General features: G+C 39.6%; 1 protein-coding gene across 6 annotated transcripts in view; it reads left to right on the top strand.

Moving 5' to 3' along the window:
- Positions 1-21,237, top strand: part of mllt10 (MLLT10 histone lysine methyltransferase DOT1L cofactor) — a 48,108-nt gene that overhangs the window by 7,939 nt on the left and 18,932 nt on the right. For 4 of the 6 annotated variants that reach the window (XM_061713966.1, XM_061713963.1, XM_061713961.1 and 1 more), the window contains 9 exons: positions 5,786-5,840; positions 7,687-7,796; positions 7,904-8,007; positions 8,824-8,917; positions 9,339-9,374; positions 16,473-16,571; positions 16,849-17,182; positions 17,935-18,153; positions 19,024-19,506. In XM_061713966.1, the coding sequence (XP_061569950.1) occupies positions 5,786-5,840; positions 7,687-7,796; positions 7,904-8,007; positions 8,824-8,917; positions 9,339-9,374; positions 16,473-16,571; positions 16,849-17,182; positions 17,935-18,153; positions 19,024-19,506 (1,534 nt within the window). The remainder of the gene's footprint in view (positions 1-5,785; positions 5,841-7,686; positions 7,797-7,903; positions 8,008-8,823; positions 8,918-9,338; positions 9,375-16,472; positions 16,572-16,848; positions 17,183-17,934; positions 18,154-19,023; positions 19,507-21,237) is intronic. The other 2 variants (XM_061713962.1, XM_061713964.1) reach the window with 2 other exon arrangements.

Here is a 21,237-nt window from a genome sequence, read left to right as displayed (position 1 = left end):
GGAAAGAAAAAATATTCTTAAACACTGCCTGTTTAAATTGTGCAACTTCACATTGAGAACCAATATTTTTTTAAAGGAATGCTTGGCTGTGGATCGGGACTTGGAACAAGAGTCTTACACTGTGTGGAGTGGGACTTTAATTTTTAATTTATAATGATCCCACACCATATACATCTTCTGCCTTTTCCTCTTATTACTTTCGCTTTGCTGCGTTTGCTCATTGTCACTGTTTTCGGTCCCGGGCCGGCGTCTGTACAGCGAAACTGTTCACGCGTTATGAAAAGCCTGTCGTCTTTCGCCTTTATAGAGGACACGTACCCATAGATATACATAATAAAGGCATGTAAGTAAATGCATAAATGCCTTTATTATATATATCTATGTACGTACCTGTAAGCACATTGTGTCACTAAAAAGACTTAGTGCAAAACATGAGCTTTAAATGTATTTTTTAATTAAACGAGGCTTCGAGGCAGAGGAAATTCCTCGATCATTTTTTGTACTTGAGGTACTCGAGGAATCGTTGCAGCTCTAGAGTGTCTTTGGCTTTTGTGTGTATATAATTACAGTTACATTTACATCATATTATGTTACAATTGCGGGATTGTAAAGTAGTGGTTAGCGCTGCTGCCTTACAGCATGAAGGTGTTCTGGTTTGATTCGTGGCAGGTGTCTTCTGTGTGGAGTCTGCATGTTCTCCCCATACTTGGGGTTCATCTCATCATCCAGAGATCACGCATGGGCAGTTGTTCATTTGTAAGCGGCCCTGGATAAAGGATTTGCCTGATGTAATGTAGTTGTGTGTGTACAAATTTAATACACATAATTACACATGTATTTGTATTAGGGCTGCAGGGCTCGAATATTTTAGTAATCGAGTATTCTACTGAAAATTCCATCAATTAATCAGATAAAACATATTTTTGTTCAGTTAAAGAGCAATTATAAATATACATATGTTAGATGTTAATTGACATTACTAAGACTAAATTATATAATACAGTAGGTTCATGGCTGTGCATTAAAAACCCTGAACTTACACCAGTTGACCAAATTCACTGCCTTCAATCAAAAAACTAAGGATCTTACCAAGAAATGTTCTTATTTCTAACCTAAAAATACCATCACACCTGATAACACACATCACTTAAAAGGTTAGGTATTTTTCCCACGTGTTTCAATTGAACTTTCAGTTGTGTCAAGCTAATTTTAAGTTCTAGTTAAGTTTTAAGTAAAAGTCTTGATAAGATTTTGAGTTTTGGCAGTGTTCAAAATAAAATTATGAGAGCTGCTGTATTGGAGCACATTAGGCACCAGCGCTACTTGATGTTTTATCCATCAATGACTACAGAGCTAAGATTGAAAACTACCCAGTTAGCTTTATTACTGTTTTATTTTTCACCCTCATCACTCTACAGCTCTGTGTTTTTACAGATTAAATGCGTTAGCCGCATCGACAGTTGTCATAATTAATAGAAACCTGGCCCTCACAGGGCTAACGTTATGTTAGCAAGGTACCGTAACGTTAATCTCATTAATTAGCGCTACGTTAACTTAATTTTACCGTGTCTCGGGTGACGGTTCCTCCGCTCTCGGAGTAAACGGTGTTGGTGGAGATTCTGCAGCGTTGAGGACGTACTGTTGTCGTATCAGCGCTGTCTTACAGTGAATAAATGCAACAGTGTTGCCTTGGTGTCCAGCCTGAAATGCTCCCACACTTTTGACATTTTCTGCCTTTTCTTTTAGTAAAAACCAAAAATATCCGCCTCCTCTTTCTTCTACCTTTACATGCGCGGCGTCAGCGCGTTGTGCCGCATTAAAGGTAGTCCGGGGGAAATACCTGCTTTGAACTGGCAAAATTAAACGATTCCTCCAGGCAGAGAAAATTCCTCTTATCATTTGTTGTACTCGAATTATTCTAATTATTCGAGGAATCGTTTCCGCCCTAATTTGTATGTGTGTATGTGTGTGTGTGTGTATGTATATGTGTATATATATATATATATATATATATATATATATATATATAGCAACTGACCACAGGACTTAAGCGTAATATACTAAGTACATTCAAATTCAGTAGATTTTTTATTTTTTTTCCAACCACTCGACTGTGTTTGACATGACATCCCAACGGTATCCAAACTTTGGAGTAGAAAGGCACGACAAATAAGATTTATTATTATTATTATTATTATTATTATTACGTTGTCTTACTCACACAAAATGAAATGATCATTTGAAGACTCACAGAAAATAGACTCTTTAACTTCTCAACTGAACTCCTCCTCAGATGTGGATCAAATCTCTTCTGAAATCCAGAGCTTCCATAGGTCAGTGTAAAGTTTATTTCTGAGCTGGAGCCTGATCCTAGTGTTTTTTATTGTGATAATTCACCACATTCTCTCTGCCATTCTTACATCTGACATCCTGCCAGTTCACTCTGCTGTGCGTAAACTGACACGCCTCAGCCCCAAACTCCACTTGATGGGTATCTTTAGTGGATCAGATACAGGCGGTTGCTTCAGCGTTTGTGGCGGGACCACTCATTGATTAGAATAGCTGCGATTCACAGCAGCTGGTGAGGCCCAGCGGTTTCCGCACTCTGTGAGAGCCAGGGATACGAGAGCCAGGCACAAATTCCTGTAAATCTGAATGAATTGAAGCCACATTTTAGAGTATTCGGACAAATTCCTTCACACTGAGGTGAGAGACTGATAACATCAAATAGAAAACTACTTCTAGTCATTCCTCGTAAAAGTGGCTCTGCAATCTTTTTCATATTGTAGTGTTTCTTTTTTGAATATTTTTGTTTTATTTATCATAACTGATGACATAAATACCAGAATAAAAAATTCTGATATTAAAATAAGCTTTAAAACTTTCTTCTTCATATGACTGTGTAATTGAGATAATCCAGATATAATTAAAGCTGTAAATCAATCTGTGTTGTTTTAGCAATCCATTGGAATAAGGAATTTTGTTTGACTTCTTTACTAAACAATAGTATATTTCACACTTTTACTCCATTAGTGAGTCTTATCTGTGCTTCATGAGTTTATTTGCTGCATATACTTTATTAACTGGGTGTACTATTTCATCTTAGCTTTCTCTTCAGGTTTGTAGAAGCAAGTAGTTATATCATAGATATTCTAACTAAAATAAAAAAAGATTTGCTGCTCCACTCAACGGTCTTTTTGTCAAGATCGTGTATTCGTTGCAGTTGCCGTCACTTATCAAATCAATCTTAAATTCTGATTGAAAGTTCATTTAAAATAGACATTATACTCGTTATTCAAGGTAGCAATTACTAAGTGTGGTATACTATGGTGAACACATGCTGAGATATCAATTTTACAGCGTGTAATGGTATGTTGCAAATCTTCGCCTCCAGGCAGGAATGCTGTCTTGGAAAGCTGTGCATTTCTGACAGCTACAGCGTAACCTGTGGACTGACCTGCTTTCCACACCGCTTTGAACATGAGGTTTAAGACTGACCTCTTTAATTCAGTTCACACTGCTTAGTTTTTAAGTGTGACTTCTCATGATCATGGAGAAAATGACTAAGATCAGAAGCAGTTAGTTGCTTGATTGGTTGTCGCCCTCTGCGATTTGTGAACGCTGCGAAGACCAGATTTGTGAGGACTGCTGACACATTGCAGAGTCATATTAAATATCTAGCGTGTTAAATAATTTTGAAGGATTCCACAGGGAGGCAGTCGGTGGGTGAGAGTTACAGCCTGTGGGAGTGGGAGAGATGTGATGAGTGGATGTAAAAGTGGAAACTCACTAGAGAAATACAACAAATATGTGTACATTAAACATTGTGGAGTGTAAGGTGAAGACGATATGGTCTGCTTTGACTCACGGAGCAGAATATGGCTGAGCCTTGTGAAGAATCCCCACATCTCTTTGTTTTCAGTTTCGAATACTGGAACAGATTTGAGAAACGAGGTGTGGAGAGAAAAAGCCAATTCTCTTTTGCAAAAGACCGAGCGAAACTGACTGATTTTTAAGGATCTCCTTATGTTTAGAGTGTTATAACCCACTCTGGAGGTTTTGTCTGACTGCGCAGCCTGGTGCTTTTCATTAGTAGTTATCCAACTAGGCTGGATCTTGAAATGTTTACATTTTATCTTCAACACATAACAAGTCTGAACTGCTGCAACTCCTTAAACAGACAGGTGCACACCGAAGCAGTGGGCCAGATCAATACATGATCAGCTGTTTGGAGAAATCTAACAGATGGCATTATTAAATAAATATTTGGAAGGATATGAGGCACAAGGAAACTGTCAGCACTTAAGCTGCATCTGAAATTTCAGCTTACTCTCTTATGTATAAATATTTTCAAATGGGCCCGGTGTTTAACATTATCACTTTAAAGGATTTTTGAAGCCACTAGTGTTTTGTTTCCCCGGTTTGAGAAGCACTTTAGTTGGATGTTTATGACAAGACAGGGAGTTGTCTGCATAATGCTTACACCAGTGTTGCAGTCGTCGTTACGACCAGACAGACGAGTCAGGCGGATGAGTCACGTGAAAGATCTTGTAGTTTGTGATTCTCCGTCGCTGATCGGTCATGGAGTGTGAACTCACTACTTCACAACTTCCAATCAACAGGGCAAGAATGTTTTGACAACGTTGAAGATGATTTAATCTTAACTTGGCGGTGGTAAGATGTAACGCAACACGCAAGCTGGTGTGGTTTGATGAGTCTCAACTTAAGATGACCTCAGCAAACTTCTAAGGTCTTGTCTAGATTTTTGTCGGGGCAAGATTTATCTTATGTAGCTGTTGATACAGGTGCAAAAGTAATCTGCCCTCTTTCTCTATTCATGTGTGCATACAGCGCAAATGTTCCTTAGCAAATATTTCAACATAACAAAGCTTTCCTCTGTCATCTTAAATTGATGGACACCTGGAAGCTTTTTTTTTAAATTTCTTTCACTCATCTAAAAAGAAAAGAAGGCTAAAACACAAATGTGACTGTTGCTACATTAATTTAGTACCTATACATTTATGCAGTTTGATAAACTATTTGTACAATTTTACAAACTCCTCATAATGAAATTGGTGCATATATATATATATATATATATATATATATATATATATATATATATATATATTAATATATTAATAAATCATTCCAATATCCAATGTTATGCAGTGACCGATACGATTTCTGTGTTTTATCTGAATTTCTATGTGAAAAAAGAGTCATTTGTCAATTCAACTCTCAAAATTTGTCTTACTTTGTGTCATTAAGGTTTGTTGAGGTAATTCAGTCAAAGCATTGAAAAGCTTTTATGGGATTAAAACAACAAAGAAAATTAAATAAAATGTCTTAGTGTATATAACCTTAAGTGCTGATTTTACACAGTAAAGGAACATAATTTGATTTCAATATTGACTAGAAATTATTTTATTGATGGGACTCAGAGTAAAAGTACCTTTAGCTATATTGTTTCAGTTATTGATCAAACTCACTTCTCCTTGCGACTTCGTGCTTGGAAAGTGTAACAAAGTTAAAAGAAACCACGCTGGTTTATTTGAGAGTGAAGCCTGAGCTGACTCATCAGACTGAGAGCAGCAGAAATGATTGCTCGAAGGCTGTGAAGGAAGAAGGGCCCTTACATGGCAGATAGTGAATGGGCTTTCCCTGAAAGTTTCTGGCTCCGTGCCTGGCTCAGGGCACGCAGCCAGCCGCTCCCACAACCTGTCATCTACCTCCAAGTAGCCGAGCGTGACCTGTTGTTTCTCTTCTTTATTTAAACCAACAGAGATGTGAGCTCTGTCCCCACAAAGATGGCGCTCTCAAGAGGACAGACAACGGAGGTGAGAGCGAACTTCATACACACCCACATGTGTGGTTAGGCTCTTGTGTACGCTGTCATTAATTGCATGTCACCAGCAAGTTTAAGGGCTGTGAGCGTGCTGGGAGAGTTATGTTGCTGTTTGTTGTGTGTGTGATGCCTCTCTGTACCGTCTTTGCCCGTCCGTGTTTTATGAGAGTGTGTGAGTGTGTGTGTGTGTGTTTATGAGGGGGCGGGCCAGGATGGGTATAGTGCACGGCCTGTGAGGAGTCTCTTCTCTGGGTTCATTGAGAGGTCAGTTTGGTGGAGACTGTAAATATTGTGTGTGTGTGTGTGTGCGTGTGTGCGTGTGTGTGTGTGTGTGTGTGTGTCGGTCAGAAAGAGGCACAGCTGTGGGATTGTGTCCAGGCCTGCAGGGAGGCATCAGGACAACACTAACACACACCGTTTTACTACTTTCTCTTTTATTTTACCCTTCCCATGACCCCTCTGGGTTTCTTCTCCTTTTCCTCCCCTTTTTCTCTCACCATCTCTTTCCCCTACTCTCCGTGTCTTTGCTCTTGTCAGCTCCTCTTCACTTGTTGATCTGTGTAGTTGTTATTTCAGGTGGGACAGTAATAAAGCACAGGAATGTGCCTCAAGTAGGAACAAAGAAGGATTAATCAGAAATTAAATTGATCTTTGCCCAGTGTTGTGTGCCACCCCCATCTCTTTTTGGTTGCATATGTTTTTTCTACTCATAGTTTGAAATTGAAGATTTCCACAAAGTCTAAAAAACGTTCATGCTGAAAAGTGACTATCCCAGTCTGTTGCGTTGATGCATTTAATGGGTTTTGATGGAAAGTTCACATCTCAGAGACTAAAGGGAAGTAATATTTAACATAAAGCAACAGTCTGTCATCTTTAGACTAGTGTAGGGGTAGAGTCCGCACTAGTTTAGATTCACTCTGCTCATTACTTGTGACGGCTTGGATTGTTTTAACATAAGATAGTCTATTTACTAAATTTAGGCTTTATTTGACTTTACAGATTCATCGCTTGCATCCTCCTGAAATCAGGGTAGCGACTAAACTGTTCTTTGTTGGGTTTTTGGAGTTAAAAGTGTAAATTCTTAAAATGAGGAGGAAGATTGCGCCAATTTTATAGTCCTGTTTTATAGGCCTCTTGGAGGAACTTCAAAACAACAACATGGCCACATTTCACACCCGCTCCACCCTTCCGTCCCGCCCTCTGCCCTCCTCCCCCTGTCCTGCTCACCAGGTCAAAGGCAGGTCATGGGTTCAACTGTAAGTTTAAGCCTGTTTTTGTTTCTGCCGCGGTGAAAAACAGACACCTCCCGTGTGGCAGGAGACTCCCACCTCCATTTGACCTCCTGTTCACCTCCTCCACCTCCTTCTCAGCTCATCGTCAATTCTGTTGTCACTCCACCATGAACTGGTGTCATTCTAATGCCCCCAGTTTATCTTCATTGACAAGCAACGCTGTGTGTGTGGATGTGTGCGCTGGTGTGTGTTTGTGTGTGTTAGGTCTCAATAAACAGATGCTTAGGTAGGCAGGCTACCAATTTACAAATTAAAGCATTTGCAAGTCAGCATTTTAGAGTTATGTTTTGTTAAGGTAACCAAAACTCCAGTTTCCATTCTGTGGAGGGGTTAGAGGGTTGGACAATGTTTTGATTCTTTATATCTCTTTTGGGTTCACACTAACTTGAAATCAACAACCAGAATTTTGCTCATTTTATGACTTTTCAGAATCTTAGCAGGTGGTTAAAATTTCTATGTGCAAACTGTGAAATGGCGCCATGTTGTTTTACTCATCCTTGGCATGCAAATAGAGGCTGATAGTTTTTCCTCTGTGGCTCTTACCAGGCTGGGCTCATGTGGTTTGTGCCCTTTACATACCCGAGGTGGAGTTTGCAAACGTCTCAACTATGGAGCCGATAGTGCTCCAGTCTGTGCCACACGAGCGCTACAACAAGGTAACAAAACGCATCCATGCATTTAAGTATCAAAGAAACGCATGTAAAATGTCAAGCACGGGGAGTTGTCTTTGAATTGGAATGAGTTTTCCTGTTTGTGCGTATAGACTTGTTACATCTGTGAAGACCAGGGCAGAGAGAGCAAAGCTGCCACAGGAGCCTGTATGACCTGCAACAAACACGGCTGCAGGCAGGCATTCCACGTCACATGGTGAGAGGTTGGAGTTTCAAAAAATGTATCAATCATCAGGCTTTTCCTGACCCAAACTATCATTCATACTCAGGACTTGAGTATGATTTCATATAATTCCAGCAGCTCTACTATTTAAAGCTACACAAGAGATTTATACAGGTTCATAATGCTTTTCATTTCTTAATGCAAATTAAACCTCTTGTTTACAGCACTATCTGTCTTATGTTATCTAAAAGCGGTACAAGACTTGAGGTATTAGAACAAACTGGTTTAATTCAGATAAACCACAATGTTGAAGTAGAATTTCAGCACTGCATTATAATGTTAAAATCAAAGCAGAATTGAATGAATGACATGAATGTTTTCTTGTTGAAGGTCAACCCATACTTGTCAATTTTGTTAGCATGGAAGCATACAAATTTAACTACAACTGTTATTTATTATCTTCCCACAAACTTTTTTTTTTACGTGGAATATCTATAAATTAAACTGTTGGATTATTTCTGTTTTATAGCTGTTGAATTTAGAGTCGGGTCTAGATTGGCAGAGGGTGCAACCCACGTACTCAGCTCTGCTGCTCTTCCCACAAATACGTGTTCCTTACAAATCTATTATCTATTGAAAGGGACAGTCTTTCCAAGTATAAGATCTACTGCCAAGGCATTGTTACAGCAAAGAAATAACCTACCAAACACAAATGTACTTACTTTTTGTGGTGTATGTATGCATGTATGTATTACAATGATGTTACAGTTATGGTTCTGAAATGTAACGTAGTTTTTTTTCCAGTTTTTGACAAACCTTGTTCTCTGTGTATTTGGCTTTTCACCCCAGTGCCCAGTTTGCAGGGTTGTTATGTGAGGAACAAGGCTCAGACGCAGATAATGTAAAATACTGTGGCTATTGCAAATACCATCACAGCAAATTGGTAAGTGTTTACTTAAATTTTTGCTATTTTTTATAATGTTTGCATCCCTTTAAATACACTAATCTCCAACTTCACACAAGCCCAGGTAATATATACATTTCTTTTTACCTCAACTGAAAAAAATGGTTTGATTGTTCTAATCAGTCTTTGGACTTATGGGGATAAATATGGAAGTTATTTAGCATTTTTACATGATTTTTAAGTTTGCTCAACCTCATTTTTTAATGATTAATTGGTGACTGTCTGCTTTTAAGCATGCCAACACTTCTGTATTTATACTGGGGACTGTGGCAGCTGCAGGGGTTGTTGCATGTGACTGTACATTACATGCATGAGGGTGTCGTAAAAGTCACATGTATGTTAACAATTTGGGTACACTGTTATTTTTTAATATGTTTGTTTTTTGTTCTCCAACTACAAGCAGAGGCCTCCGTGTAGACGTAACATACACATATTGGTTAGCTATACCTCTTATCTTGTGATTTTTCTCTCTCAGAGGAGACCTAACATGACATCTTCCTGTTCCACTTTTCTTTTGTCTGCATCTCCCTCACCTCCTGTTATGTCCTTTTCTCATGATACCATTCTGTTTTCTTCATGAACACATTTTTCTACTCATTTTTTCCTGCCATTCTATCTGCTTCAGTTTTGTTTGTCCTCTTCAGCCCTCTCCCCCTTGAGCTTCCTGTCTTTGCTGGCAGCTGGCCTTACTTCCCTTTATCTACTTCCTCTCCGGCTGGATCAATGAATCCATCACAGGAATCCTTTTCTCTCTTCCATCTCGTCTTTCGAACCCAACATTCTCTTTCCATCTGCCATTGTTCTTCCCATCCTCTTATGTTCTCATTTGTCAGATATTTTAATTACATTTCCTTCATCCTACTCGTTTACTTCAGTTTGGAGTTGCTTGGCGGGATCCTCTGAAACGATATTATACCGCGTGGCCAAACAGAAAATGTAACACCTTAATAATCTGCCACGTATTTTAGATAACGAAAAATGCATTCTCCTGAGTTATTTAGAAGGTTTAAAAACAGGATTAATTTAAAAAGCCGCAGTATCACTAGTTCTTTTTAATATAAATTAACACAATTAGCATTTTACCTGAAATGTAGATATTAGTCAGTATTGGTCAGCATTAACTGACCAAATACGGATTACTGGCTTCTTGTCTATGATCGCAATCTGATCTCTTTCTTGTACCCAACTTGGCTCTGCTATCATCAGTCTGTATTTAATTAAAAGAAACAACATTCAAAACAAAATGCAAAACAAAGGTGCAGAGGGGATCTGTTTTGAACTCATGCATTCACGTCTGCAGAGATCACCTGTTGTGTTTCTCAGAATAGATAACACCCAGTAACACAAGTCTGATTGCATACTAAGCATCAGCTGGGGGCAGGACAGCAAATGTGAAAGACAAGGATGTGACTAAACAGTTCTGATTTGTGGAACGGCGGTTGAATGGAATACAGGACAGACTTTATGGTGTCACTATGCAAAAGCACACATACATACACACCGCCGTTTACGATGTTAACGAATGCTGATGGAAAGACTCATGCTGTCACATTGATTCCATTGATCGCGTATGAATTGCTTGGATGCCTGGGTATAATGTTATTATGCTGGAACTGTATGGATGACAGGAATGTACGAGAGAGAATTAATGAATAAGAAAGCAATGTTGTAAGCCAAATGGGTTTCATAAAAACACTTGATGGATGTTTACGCCATGTTATCAACATATGGTGTTTGGCTGGAGTTCGTAAATCCAATTTCAAACTTGGCTTATTGTCCTCTAGTCCCCACCGCAGTGAATATAATTTTGGCCAGAAATTATTTTTCTTCTGTTTGTCAGTTGTGTAAATGCATCTGTGGGTGCAGAGCTTCTCCATACAGCTGGAATGCCAAGCACACAGTTACATCTGGTTGTTGGGAGTTCAGCTGAATTTGTCTCTTAACTCTGTCTTCAGCTGAGAAACTAAGTTTTGGGCAGAATTGAATATTCGTACAAGTGATTTCTGACAGTTGTTGCGGCAAGGTAACTTGGTTGCACTAATTTTTTTAGGCTTGTTGAAAGATAATAAGATTAATGATTTATGTGTGCTGTGAAATCAAGATCAAGGTGAATGGCACTTAGGGTCTAAAGAGGCACCTTGTTGCACAAGGTTGCTCTGAATTTGAAATGTACATTAAATACCCCAAGATAAACTTTGTTATAATTTGGTTGTACTTTGAGGGTTTATCAGTTTGTGACTGCAGCAATGGACACCTTTACAAACAAACGGTTTTGTGCAAAGATACATGACAATTCAGAAATGTCCCAGCCAGTAAGCAGTAAGATTTTTTTTTATTTTTATTTTTTTTATTTCTTCCAACTTTTTAATGGGTGCTCTTTTTTCTTTCTTTTTTTTTCCTCAATAGTGACTATTTTACTTATTTACCACTTTTATAAACGAAGCTTGTGATTATTATTTTTTTTTTAACTGGTGTTAAAATTGTAGTCATCCTTGAGTTCAGCCAGGTTTTTTTTTAGTTGAAGTATTTTATTTTTAAATATCAAAGGTCGTTTGGTCAACATATAGCCTTCTCTTTGTGGACTTTATCCAGTAACTTGGAGTTCCTCTTTACTTTTTAGCGAAGGAGCAGGGGCCGTGGTAGTAGGTCTCAAAGCTTAAGTGACTCTCCATCTCAGTGTATGGATAGACCCCCAGACACGGACAAGAAGGTAAGACAGCCCTCAGATGTTACCGTCTCTATCTCCCACCACGACTGACTCCACCAGAAACATGCACTGTTACATGCTTAAATGCACAAAAGTTGATTTATAATAATTGTTAACATTTGTAAACAAGATATTATTTACAACTTGAGTCTTACGGTACATTGTTTTCAATTAAGTGGAAGTGGAAAAAGAGATCTGTGGTTGTTAATAACCTTTTAAAGATTTATTTTCAAAGCAGAAATGAACAGCATATTCCAAGGGAAGTCTATGCTTTTCTGTCTTGTAGGTTGACAATCACAAGTTGATTCAGTTTAGTTTAGTTTAATGGACAGATGGCTTTGAATATGATGTTTTGTACTTAAATCTGTTTTTTTTTTTTTAATTGATTATTTCCCCCCAAAAAATCAGTTACAGATTTTCACCCTTTAAAAAAAAAACAACAAACTCATAGAAGTCTTTGATTTGGATGTCTGAGTGCTAAAACGGTATTTTATGCACCCCAGGAGCATCTTTGGGTTGGGTTGACTTTTAGCTGCGAGTGTGACTGCAGCCCACCAGTGATTGCCCTCCTTTTAATGAATGCTGTACTTGTGAGTTAATAAGTCGTGGCTGTTAGCTGAACATGTAATCACAGGCTGTGTGAAATTGCAATTTACAAATTTCATATGATCTGTTCCACTTTTTTTTTCTTCTTTTTTTTGGGTCATGTGTTGCATGCTTTTTATTACAACACAAAACAAGGCTCAAGCTGAATTAGTGTGCAGATTAAGGGATGCTGAGACTTTTCATAAAATCTTTAGGACCTTAGTAACACTTGTAGACATTTGGATTGTTCAATATAAAGTACTAAACATTACAATTGAGCTGTGTAGATTACAAAGTAGATTTTCTGTTTACCGTCATTGATTCTCTCCACAAAGCTTTCAAGCAGCGCCTTTAGTTTGGACAGGATTTTAAAATATGGCTGGCACCCATCCTCATTCCTCTGGGAGTATTCACTATGAAGAGTGTGGATGATACGAAAGGTGACGTCAGAGTGTTGGCTCCTATAATATTTAGTTTTTTGTTAGTGTCGTTTTCTTCAGGATTTCTGCAAAGCACATAAAAGCAGGTAATGGAATCCCTTCAGGCAAAGCAAGAACAAATACTTGATAAAAAACAATGTGTGTGCAACTGTGCAAACATATTTCAGGGACAGACCACCTAAAATATAATCTAATGTCTGTCTTGTTCAGTCAAATGACGTCGCCATAGAATCAGTTTCTACCAAGATTAGTGATCTAAAACAGTCAAAACACCATTGCACATTCCACACTTGCATTTAAAACTCACCTCTGTGTCGTTTGCTTTTCTTTTGATGGACCTTGAAGTTTATAAATTTCATTGACAGTATTGTGGGAAGCAGTCAGCTTTGAAAGGCTGAAGTCGTATTAAGGTACTGCATTTACCTTTTCAACCTTTTTCAAGGCTGAAAAGACGGTGTATATCTATCGTTTTTTGTTTCCTTGTGCAAAAAAGCATTTGAATATTTTCAGGTCATTTCCCATTTCTTTCTTTTTTTCCAGCAGTAGTTAATTATTATGGATAGTTTAAAAATAAATTAAACTGTAGAATTTGAATTGTGTTTAATAGTAGAATATTTCATTTCTTATTTTTTTTTCTGTCCTTTTGTTGATGCTGCCGAATTAGCATTGGATTATCCCTCTTTCTCTTGCTAAGACACATGTGCACGGATACACACTACATTCCCATTCCTGTGTCAAGAGATCAGTGTGTGTGTTTGTCTGTCTGCAAATGCATTTGTTATGTAGTTTGGAGGCTCACATATATCCTCACCTCATCTTAGAGCCTGCAGTCAACCTACTGCAGGGACTTAAAGATCCCCCCACATTGGCTGTGTGGAAAAGGCCTGCAGGAAACATGCATATCCATACGTACACACACACACACACACACACACACACACACACACACACACACACACACACACAATGGCTGATCAGAAATCCTGCAGGAAACTGCACTGGGGAATTCCTGCCAGGCCAGGGCAGATTATTTTCTCCTTTACTTCCTGTTCCTCCCTGTCTACCCGTCTTCTGCTTCTCCTGGGCTGTCTGTTCCCCACCCCCGTGTGCCCCCATGTCCCCTCGAGGCTCTTTGAGTTCAACTGTGAAGCGTTTAATATGTGGGTTGCATCAGATCTTTTATGTCCATCGAAGATTTTTATGAATAATATGTTAGTATTTGGTTAGTTTTAATGTCGTGTGAATCATTGTTTCAGCAAAGAAAAACAAAACAATCTTGCAAAAGTTAAGGAGTAAATGTGAGTTTATTTTACTTTTTTGTTCTTCCTCTACAAGGTTGCCACACTAATGGGTGAATTTGTGCTTTACAATGTTACAAAAAACTATGCAAACTGTCTCAACTGTATTTTAGTCATTGGTGAGGGCACTGACTCTGTCCTGTGCAATTTGTGTCAGAGTTTGACTCGCACACTTTACTTCTTTCCCAAAGGTATTTTACAAATCAGATATAAGGTAATTTACAAATAACCCCTTAATAATCCTCTGATTGACTTAGACCTTAAAACCTTTTATTAGAACTAAGCAGATAAAACACAAGTTCCTCAGTTTTATGTTAAGGGCTGCAAATAGAAGAGGGTGACTGTTGTGAAGAGTGACGTGTCCCATCAGGTTCAAACTGATCGACTGTCAATCTGCTGCAATGGCAGGTTTACCACATTTCATTAGATATAAACTCAACGTGCTTGACATTGAAAAAACAAGAGACCAGAAGCCATGCATAATACAACAGATACAATCTGTAGTTATATAGCTCAGTGTACCTCGGTGAAGCTCCAAAAATAAATGTATAAGTTAAATGTATTTATTTATTTTATAGTCAAATCATTTATAGAGCATTAGTCACTATATTTATTCGACAAATGGCAGATTTGTGTTGGTAAGAATGATTGTTGCAGTCCGCAGAAGTGAAGTTTCCGTCTTCTAATCTGTTGGATCAGCATCCCACATGAACAGACAGGATTTCAACCTAATGTTGGTTTCCACCTTGTTCAGGAGATGAAGAAATAGATGTTGTTTTCTGTATCCGCTTATATTTACTCCACATGGTCTCTAAAAGCGCCATGTCCATTGAAATTAATTAGCCAGGAATGACCAGCAGCAGAGGATGGGGGATGGGGGGCAGAGCGCTGAAGCGCTTTGTTCCTGCCTGTATAATCAATTGAACTGATTGACAAGACTGTCAGAGTTGCATTGTGTGTGTGTGAGTCATGTTTCCCATGTCCAGTCCTGTGGGCTCTTTAGAGTGTGTGCGTCCGAGCATGTGTGTCATCCGACTCTCCAAGCTCAGTTTCTGTCCATCAACACCTACCTCTGGAATGTTAATGAAAAACAACAAGGGAATCCCAAAGACTTCACCTCCATCTGCCACTCTCACTCTCTGCTACTTTGATAGTTTCTCTAAAAAAATGTTTTTATGTCATTCATTTGTTCTTTGTTTTATCAATTATGATCAGTGTTCATTTATGATATGTGGCACCTTTTTTTCTCCATTAAATTGTTACTTGGTCACAAAAAAAAACAATCATTAAGCTCATAAAAAATGTGGCCAGTCTGGACAATTTTGAGATGTACAATCAAAACCTTAAACCTTATAACTTTGGAGAAATATGAATATCAGCACACCAAAAGACTTCAGTAATGTAGCATTGGTACACATTTGTTTTTTCCCCTTTTTATGTCTGGTACTTAAGGGTTTATGACACGAGGGAAGAAAGGGGAGGAGATCTGCTTGTGAGTTGTAATATAAAGTTTAATGTAATAGCTCATTTTAATTAAACGTATATCTCGGAAGCCCGTGTGCAGAGAGGATTTATCGGAGCTGCAATCTCCTGATTTGGTTGGGGATGTCTGTTAACTGCCATTCATAGAGGAAGTCTGGTTAAACTGTCACAATCTCACATGCGATCAGTCCTCACCAAAACCCTGTGGGGGGGTAAAGGGGGGAGGGATGTTTTCTGGCGTTTCATAGTTGTCATGACACTGAACATCACAAGCATGTTGAGTCCCATATCATGTCATGATCATTACATATTTTCACCCCCTATTTTCAAGAATGTGTGCAATTACACGAATGCAAGTGTGTGCTTAAAGTGTGTGTGCGCTTGTCTGTACGTGCAAACGCAGAGTTGTCGGTGTGAGGTGTAAATGCACCGGGACCTAGTCGCCACCTCGGGTGTGAGAGGAGGTGGAGGAGAGGTGGTAGTGCGCATGTGTGTGTGAGCAAGGGTGTAAATTGAGCTTTGATGGTCCGAGAGGAACGATATGATGAATGAAACAAGACCCGGAGCGCTCGAGCACAAGGCACTTAGATGCACTCTTCTCTAGGCAGCAGCATTTCTGTTTCCTCTCAACCCTTTTTATCTGTCTTCATCACTGTCTTTGTTTTTGTGGATCTTCAGGCTTTAATCTAAGATTGTGCCTTTGAAACAGAGCAATCCTTATCTCTATGTTCTTCTCAATCGCATAAATACACACTTAATCATCTATTGTTACTTACTAATTATAAAAATTTTAGTACCTAATAATAACCCTGGTTAATTTAAATTTCAGCTTCTTTGTGGCTGTTTCTTCCTCTTGCGTACAAGGTTCTTGACTCTTGTCTCCATCTTTGTTTTTTTTTCCTCCTCTTGCAATATTCACTATTCTTTTTTCCTGTTTCCACTAGTCTTTATTTCTTTCCTCTCCTCATTCACGTTGAGCAGTTCCACTCATCTGTTTTTCATTTCTACCTCCACATGTTCAGAAACACAAGGAGCGGGACAGACATAAACCGAAACACAAAAAAACTGTGATGGACATGTCGCCCTCGCTCGTCCTTCCAAACATCATGGTCCCAGACAAGGTTAGAGCATCCCACTTCTTAATCGGGAATGTTTGGGTTAATTGCTAGAGCAGGGCTTGCATGTTTAGTTTTTTATCTTCTTTGATTTACTTGTGTTAAGCGTATCTCTTTCAGACATCCTGTACTCCTCCCCTTTTTATTATATTTGGTGCTGTCTTTCTCACCAGGCAGTGTTTGGATAATTTTCCTCCCTTTCCGATGTTTCTCATGGTTCCTGTACTCCCTTTTTTACTTCCAATCTCCACCTTCACCCTTATTTCTCACCTTCCTCCTCCAGACTTACAACAGCGGCAACTCGGGGGGAGGTGTCCCCTCCGTGCCGGCGTCCTCACAGAAGCGATTGGACGACAACACGGCGCGCTTCACCACCGCCAACTTTCAGGAAGTGTCTGTTCTGTCTGGCGGCGGTTCCAAGGACGGCTTGGCCGCAGACGCGGGCAAGGCCGCGGCCGACGCTAAGAACAAGAAGAACTGCGGCGGGGCTCACGCGGTGGGACAGAGGGGCGGACGCAAGTCTCTCACCTCCTCAGGGAAACCCCTGTCCTCCGCTGTGGTCACCATGGCGACCTCCTCTACATCGGTCTCTGTTTCAACAGGGCCTTTCCATCAAGGTGAATTGACGGCTGTAAATATTCCTGTCGACTTTCCCACAACTGGAAATTTAGTCTGCAGGTGTTTTTTTTTTTTTTAAAAGCAAAACAAAACTGCTCAACCATGGGAACAAATATAAAAATACTGAATATTTGCAAAGTCCACCCACATAAATAGGTCTGAAATAAGTGGGCAATCCATGTTTCCCGTGGGTGTATCTTAAAGTGCGATGTCATTGGCTGCATTTGCTCCGGCAGCAGACTTTTGTGTGGGGCTGTGATAACACTGTTTCGTCTCAACTGGCCTCTGGCTCCTGTAATCTGGGGCCCCTGTCTGGGAATCGCACAAACACGGACAGGGAGAACATCCGGGGGGGAGACCTGAGAGGAGGCCTTGTTCATTGTGTTCTATTTTATGCTGAAACCTTGAAGCTTTTATCAGGTGTGTGTTTCTAGTAGGAGTCTTTTGCATTTCTTTGAATATTTAGGGGCTTTAAAGACCCTTCCTCTGATACATGGAAGGGCTGCATGATGAGGAAAAACTGACTGTTCAGTAGATGAAATGCCTGTTATCATAGTTATCCAGTTTCTCCTAGAAGAGAGAACCGTGGAAACTGTACAGCTGTAATGTCCGTTTTCTCAGTGTAATCTCTCCCCTCAACTCACTCAGTCTCACTATCCTCTTCCTTTTGCTTCCTCATCTTTTTGTCCATCACGTTCTGTCCTCACTTCTTCTGTCTGCCATTGTCCGCCTGTCTTTTTCCGACTCTCAGGCCTGCTGTTGACCAGTGCCAGCAAGACTCTGTCCGCTCCTTCCTCTTCAGACTTCCTAAGTTTCTCAGATTCATCCTTGCGTCCCGGTGGTGGAACCACTTTCTCTTCCCCGCCATCTTTCAGCAGCTGCCTTGTCAAACCGAGCTCAGAGGGCGGAGCGTCAGAGGGACCTGCGACTCTCTTTGGTTCTCTTATGTCTGCTACTACAGCTTCTGCAGGTGCCACACATTCTTTTTATTGTTTATCATTTATCTAGCTTCTTTCAACTGAATAATGGCTCAAGAGATGGTCATTTTTATTCAAGAAGCAGTCATTTTGGGCTCGCCATCTCCTTGTAGTACATCATGTAACATTATATTATGTTTCTGCTTAGCTGTTGTTTGACGACTCTTCAAGCTTTGTCACCCTCATCTTAAAGTTAGCCCCAAACCTTTTCTTATGTTTCCTCACTCGGCCTACCTTTGAGCAGCTTTGTTCATGTACCTCGCTGCCTTCTGCATCATTAAAATAAACTCTATAGCTATGCTTAAATCTCCAGGTATAACATTTAGGTTCCTGGATCTGCACCACAAGTTGTGGATGTGCTTGTCTGAGTGTCTAGTAGGGCTGTTCGATTAATCGATTTTAAATCGTAATCGCGATTATGTAATTAGAACGATGTTAAAACGTGAAAATCGTAAAATCGATTTTTCACTTCTTTTTTTTTCAACTTATTTTACAGAGTTTTGCACTTTATTCATTCATTTTTGGTTTAATAAGAGCAAAGTTTGCACTTAAAGCCCAATGGGGCAAATGTTCAATAAAAAAACAGCATATTTGAATTCATTTCTTTGCCTTTTGTCAATTCACAAAATAATCGTAATCGAAAATCGGATTTTGAGAGAAAAAAAATCGAGATTTTATTTTTGGGCAAAATCGAACAGCCCTAGTGTCTAGGAGTCTAAATCCTAAATATAAGACAACTAACTTTTTTTAATGTATTCAAGGAGGGGCCTTATATTTGAGTCAATTCACTAATATCAAGTCAATTTGAAGAAATCGAATAGGGCTTCATTTTTGATATGTGATTCTGGTCTTCTTTATTGCAGTGGGTGGAAAGTTGTACGAGAACTCCCACAGTCTCGCATCGAGTGAGACAACAGGCCTCGTTGGCTCCACTGGTTTCAAACGGGCTCAGCCCTCCAGCTCAGCACTGGCAATTGGCGGAGCCGCTCCGGGAGGAGGAGAAGATGGAGTGAAGAAGAAAAAGAAGGGCAATTGGCGAAACAGATTTGGACCTTGCTTCACCACGGATGTGAAGCCCGCTGAGCCGGCTCCATCCCTGACTCTCCCAGCTTCCTCCACAGCCAGCACCTCCTCCTCCTCCACGGCCTCTACCTCCTCTTCTTCATCTTCGTCGCTGTCAGGCCGCCCAGGTTTAGTTTCCAGCACTGGATTAGGAGTGGGAATGGGAGGAGGAGGAGACAGGGGCCTGGGGGTCATGGGTGTCAGCAGTGGGATTCAGAAGTCCCCGTCACTCCTCAGGAATGGGAGCCTGCAAAACAGCAGCAGCTCCGCAACCACTGGATCAGGTGAGGAGGACGCGAGAACACACAGATCACAGTGATGTCTGACAACAGCAGATCTAAATCCGCTCACTAGAATTGTATTTTTCTTTTCTGGTCTTCCCATTGAGATTCTTAGTCCCATCACACTGATACATTCAAAAGAAAAAGAATGCTGGTTAGCCTCTGTGCAGTTCAGTATTAACTTTAACATTAACCCATCAAAAGGAGCCAGGATCTGATCCATTCTTTTAATCGGCTCCCTCTGTGTGTGGATGTTTGTGTAGTATGGTGTGCATGTGCAGTGTTGTTTGCTCACACACGTGGAGGTCTGCCTGGTTTTTCATCGTGTTCAGTTGCTTGGCAACCGTCTTTATGCTTTGGTGTTCCCTGCGTTGATAGCTCGGTACAGGCCACACATCTCACATGTCCCCTTTCTTCCAAAACCATTACCTTTTTTGTTTCTACTTCCAGCTTTCTGTGTGTCTCCTTCACCTGCATTCTGCTCATTACTCAGTCCTCAGTTATCTGCCGCTTTAATAAGCTGGGGCGCTGTGTGCTCCAGCTCGAGTGCATGCAAATGTGGTGTGTGCATATGCATGATGTGCACAAGATTTTGGGGATTTAAGAAGAAACTAAAGATTTATTGATCAGGTTCATGTCCATCGCTGATCAAAAGATCAGATTATGCTAGATGTTAACCTGAATTAGCAGTAATAAATAGTAACTTTGCACTAAAAATGTATTTATTTCAGTAATGTAGAGGCCACACGGGTGTTTCATGTAAAATGTTTCAGAGAATATTTGAGCTTCTCTACCAGCATTTTCCATGGCTTGAAAAATTTTTATGAAATCTGAGGAGTTGGTCTAGTTTGTTTACTGTGGAAATGTCATCATTTTATGTTGAGTTTGAGAGCTGTGTGCTTCAGAAGTGGAAAATTAAAAATAATCTTGGTTTTGATGTTGACCAAAACAAAATTAATAAAAACAAAATAAATACCAATAAAACCAAGTCAAAACCTTCAGCAGACTGGGAAAAAATGTGATTCAAGTATAGAATTCTTGAATAACACACACACACACACACACACACACACACACACACACACACACACACACACACACACACACACACACACACACACACACACATACATATATATATATATATATATATTCGTGTGTATCCGTATTTATTTATGTGTGTGTGTATATATTTGTGTGTGTGTGTGTGTGTGTGTGTGAGATATTCAAGAATTCTATACTTTGACCTATTTTTTTATTTGTATCTATTTTGTATAATAATAATTTAAAATGTGTGTGTGTGTGTGTGTGTGTGTGTGTGTGTGTGTGTGTGTGTGTGTGTGTGTGTGTGTGTGTGTGTGTGTGTGTGTGTGTGTGTGTGTGTGTGTGTGTGTGTGTGTGTGTGTGTGTGTGTGTGTGTGTGAACATGGTCAAATCATATACCGATTCAGATATCAATGTTTTTATTTTTTATTAACACATTTTTTTCAAATGAAGAAATCCAGGAATTAATCTAAACTTTCAGACATAAATATGTAAAATAAGAAGGCTTTTATATTTTGACATTTTTGTAAAGCTTGCATGAAATGTGTTCGGTCAGACTTTTGTTACGAGAGACCAGTTTCAGGCATGTATTTGTGACCTGGGAAGCTGTGCCACGGTTCCAGATGTTTAGTTTTATGCCGTCAAATCCAACATTTTTAATGAGGGACACAGACTGGTCAGCTATGATGA

This window comes from Cololabis saira, chromosome 22 (genome assembly GCF_033807715.1).
Source record: "Cololabis saira isolate AMF1-May2022 chromosome 22, fColSai1.1, whole genome shotgun sequence".
NCBI lineage: Eukaryota > Metazoa > Chordata > Actinopteri > Beloniformes > Belonidae > Cololabis > Cololabis saira.
This window is presented reverse-complemented; position numbering and strand designations above follow the sequence as displayed.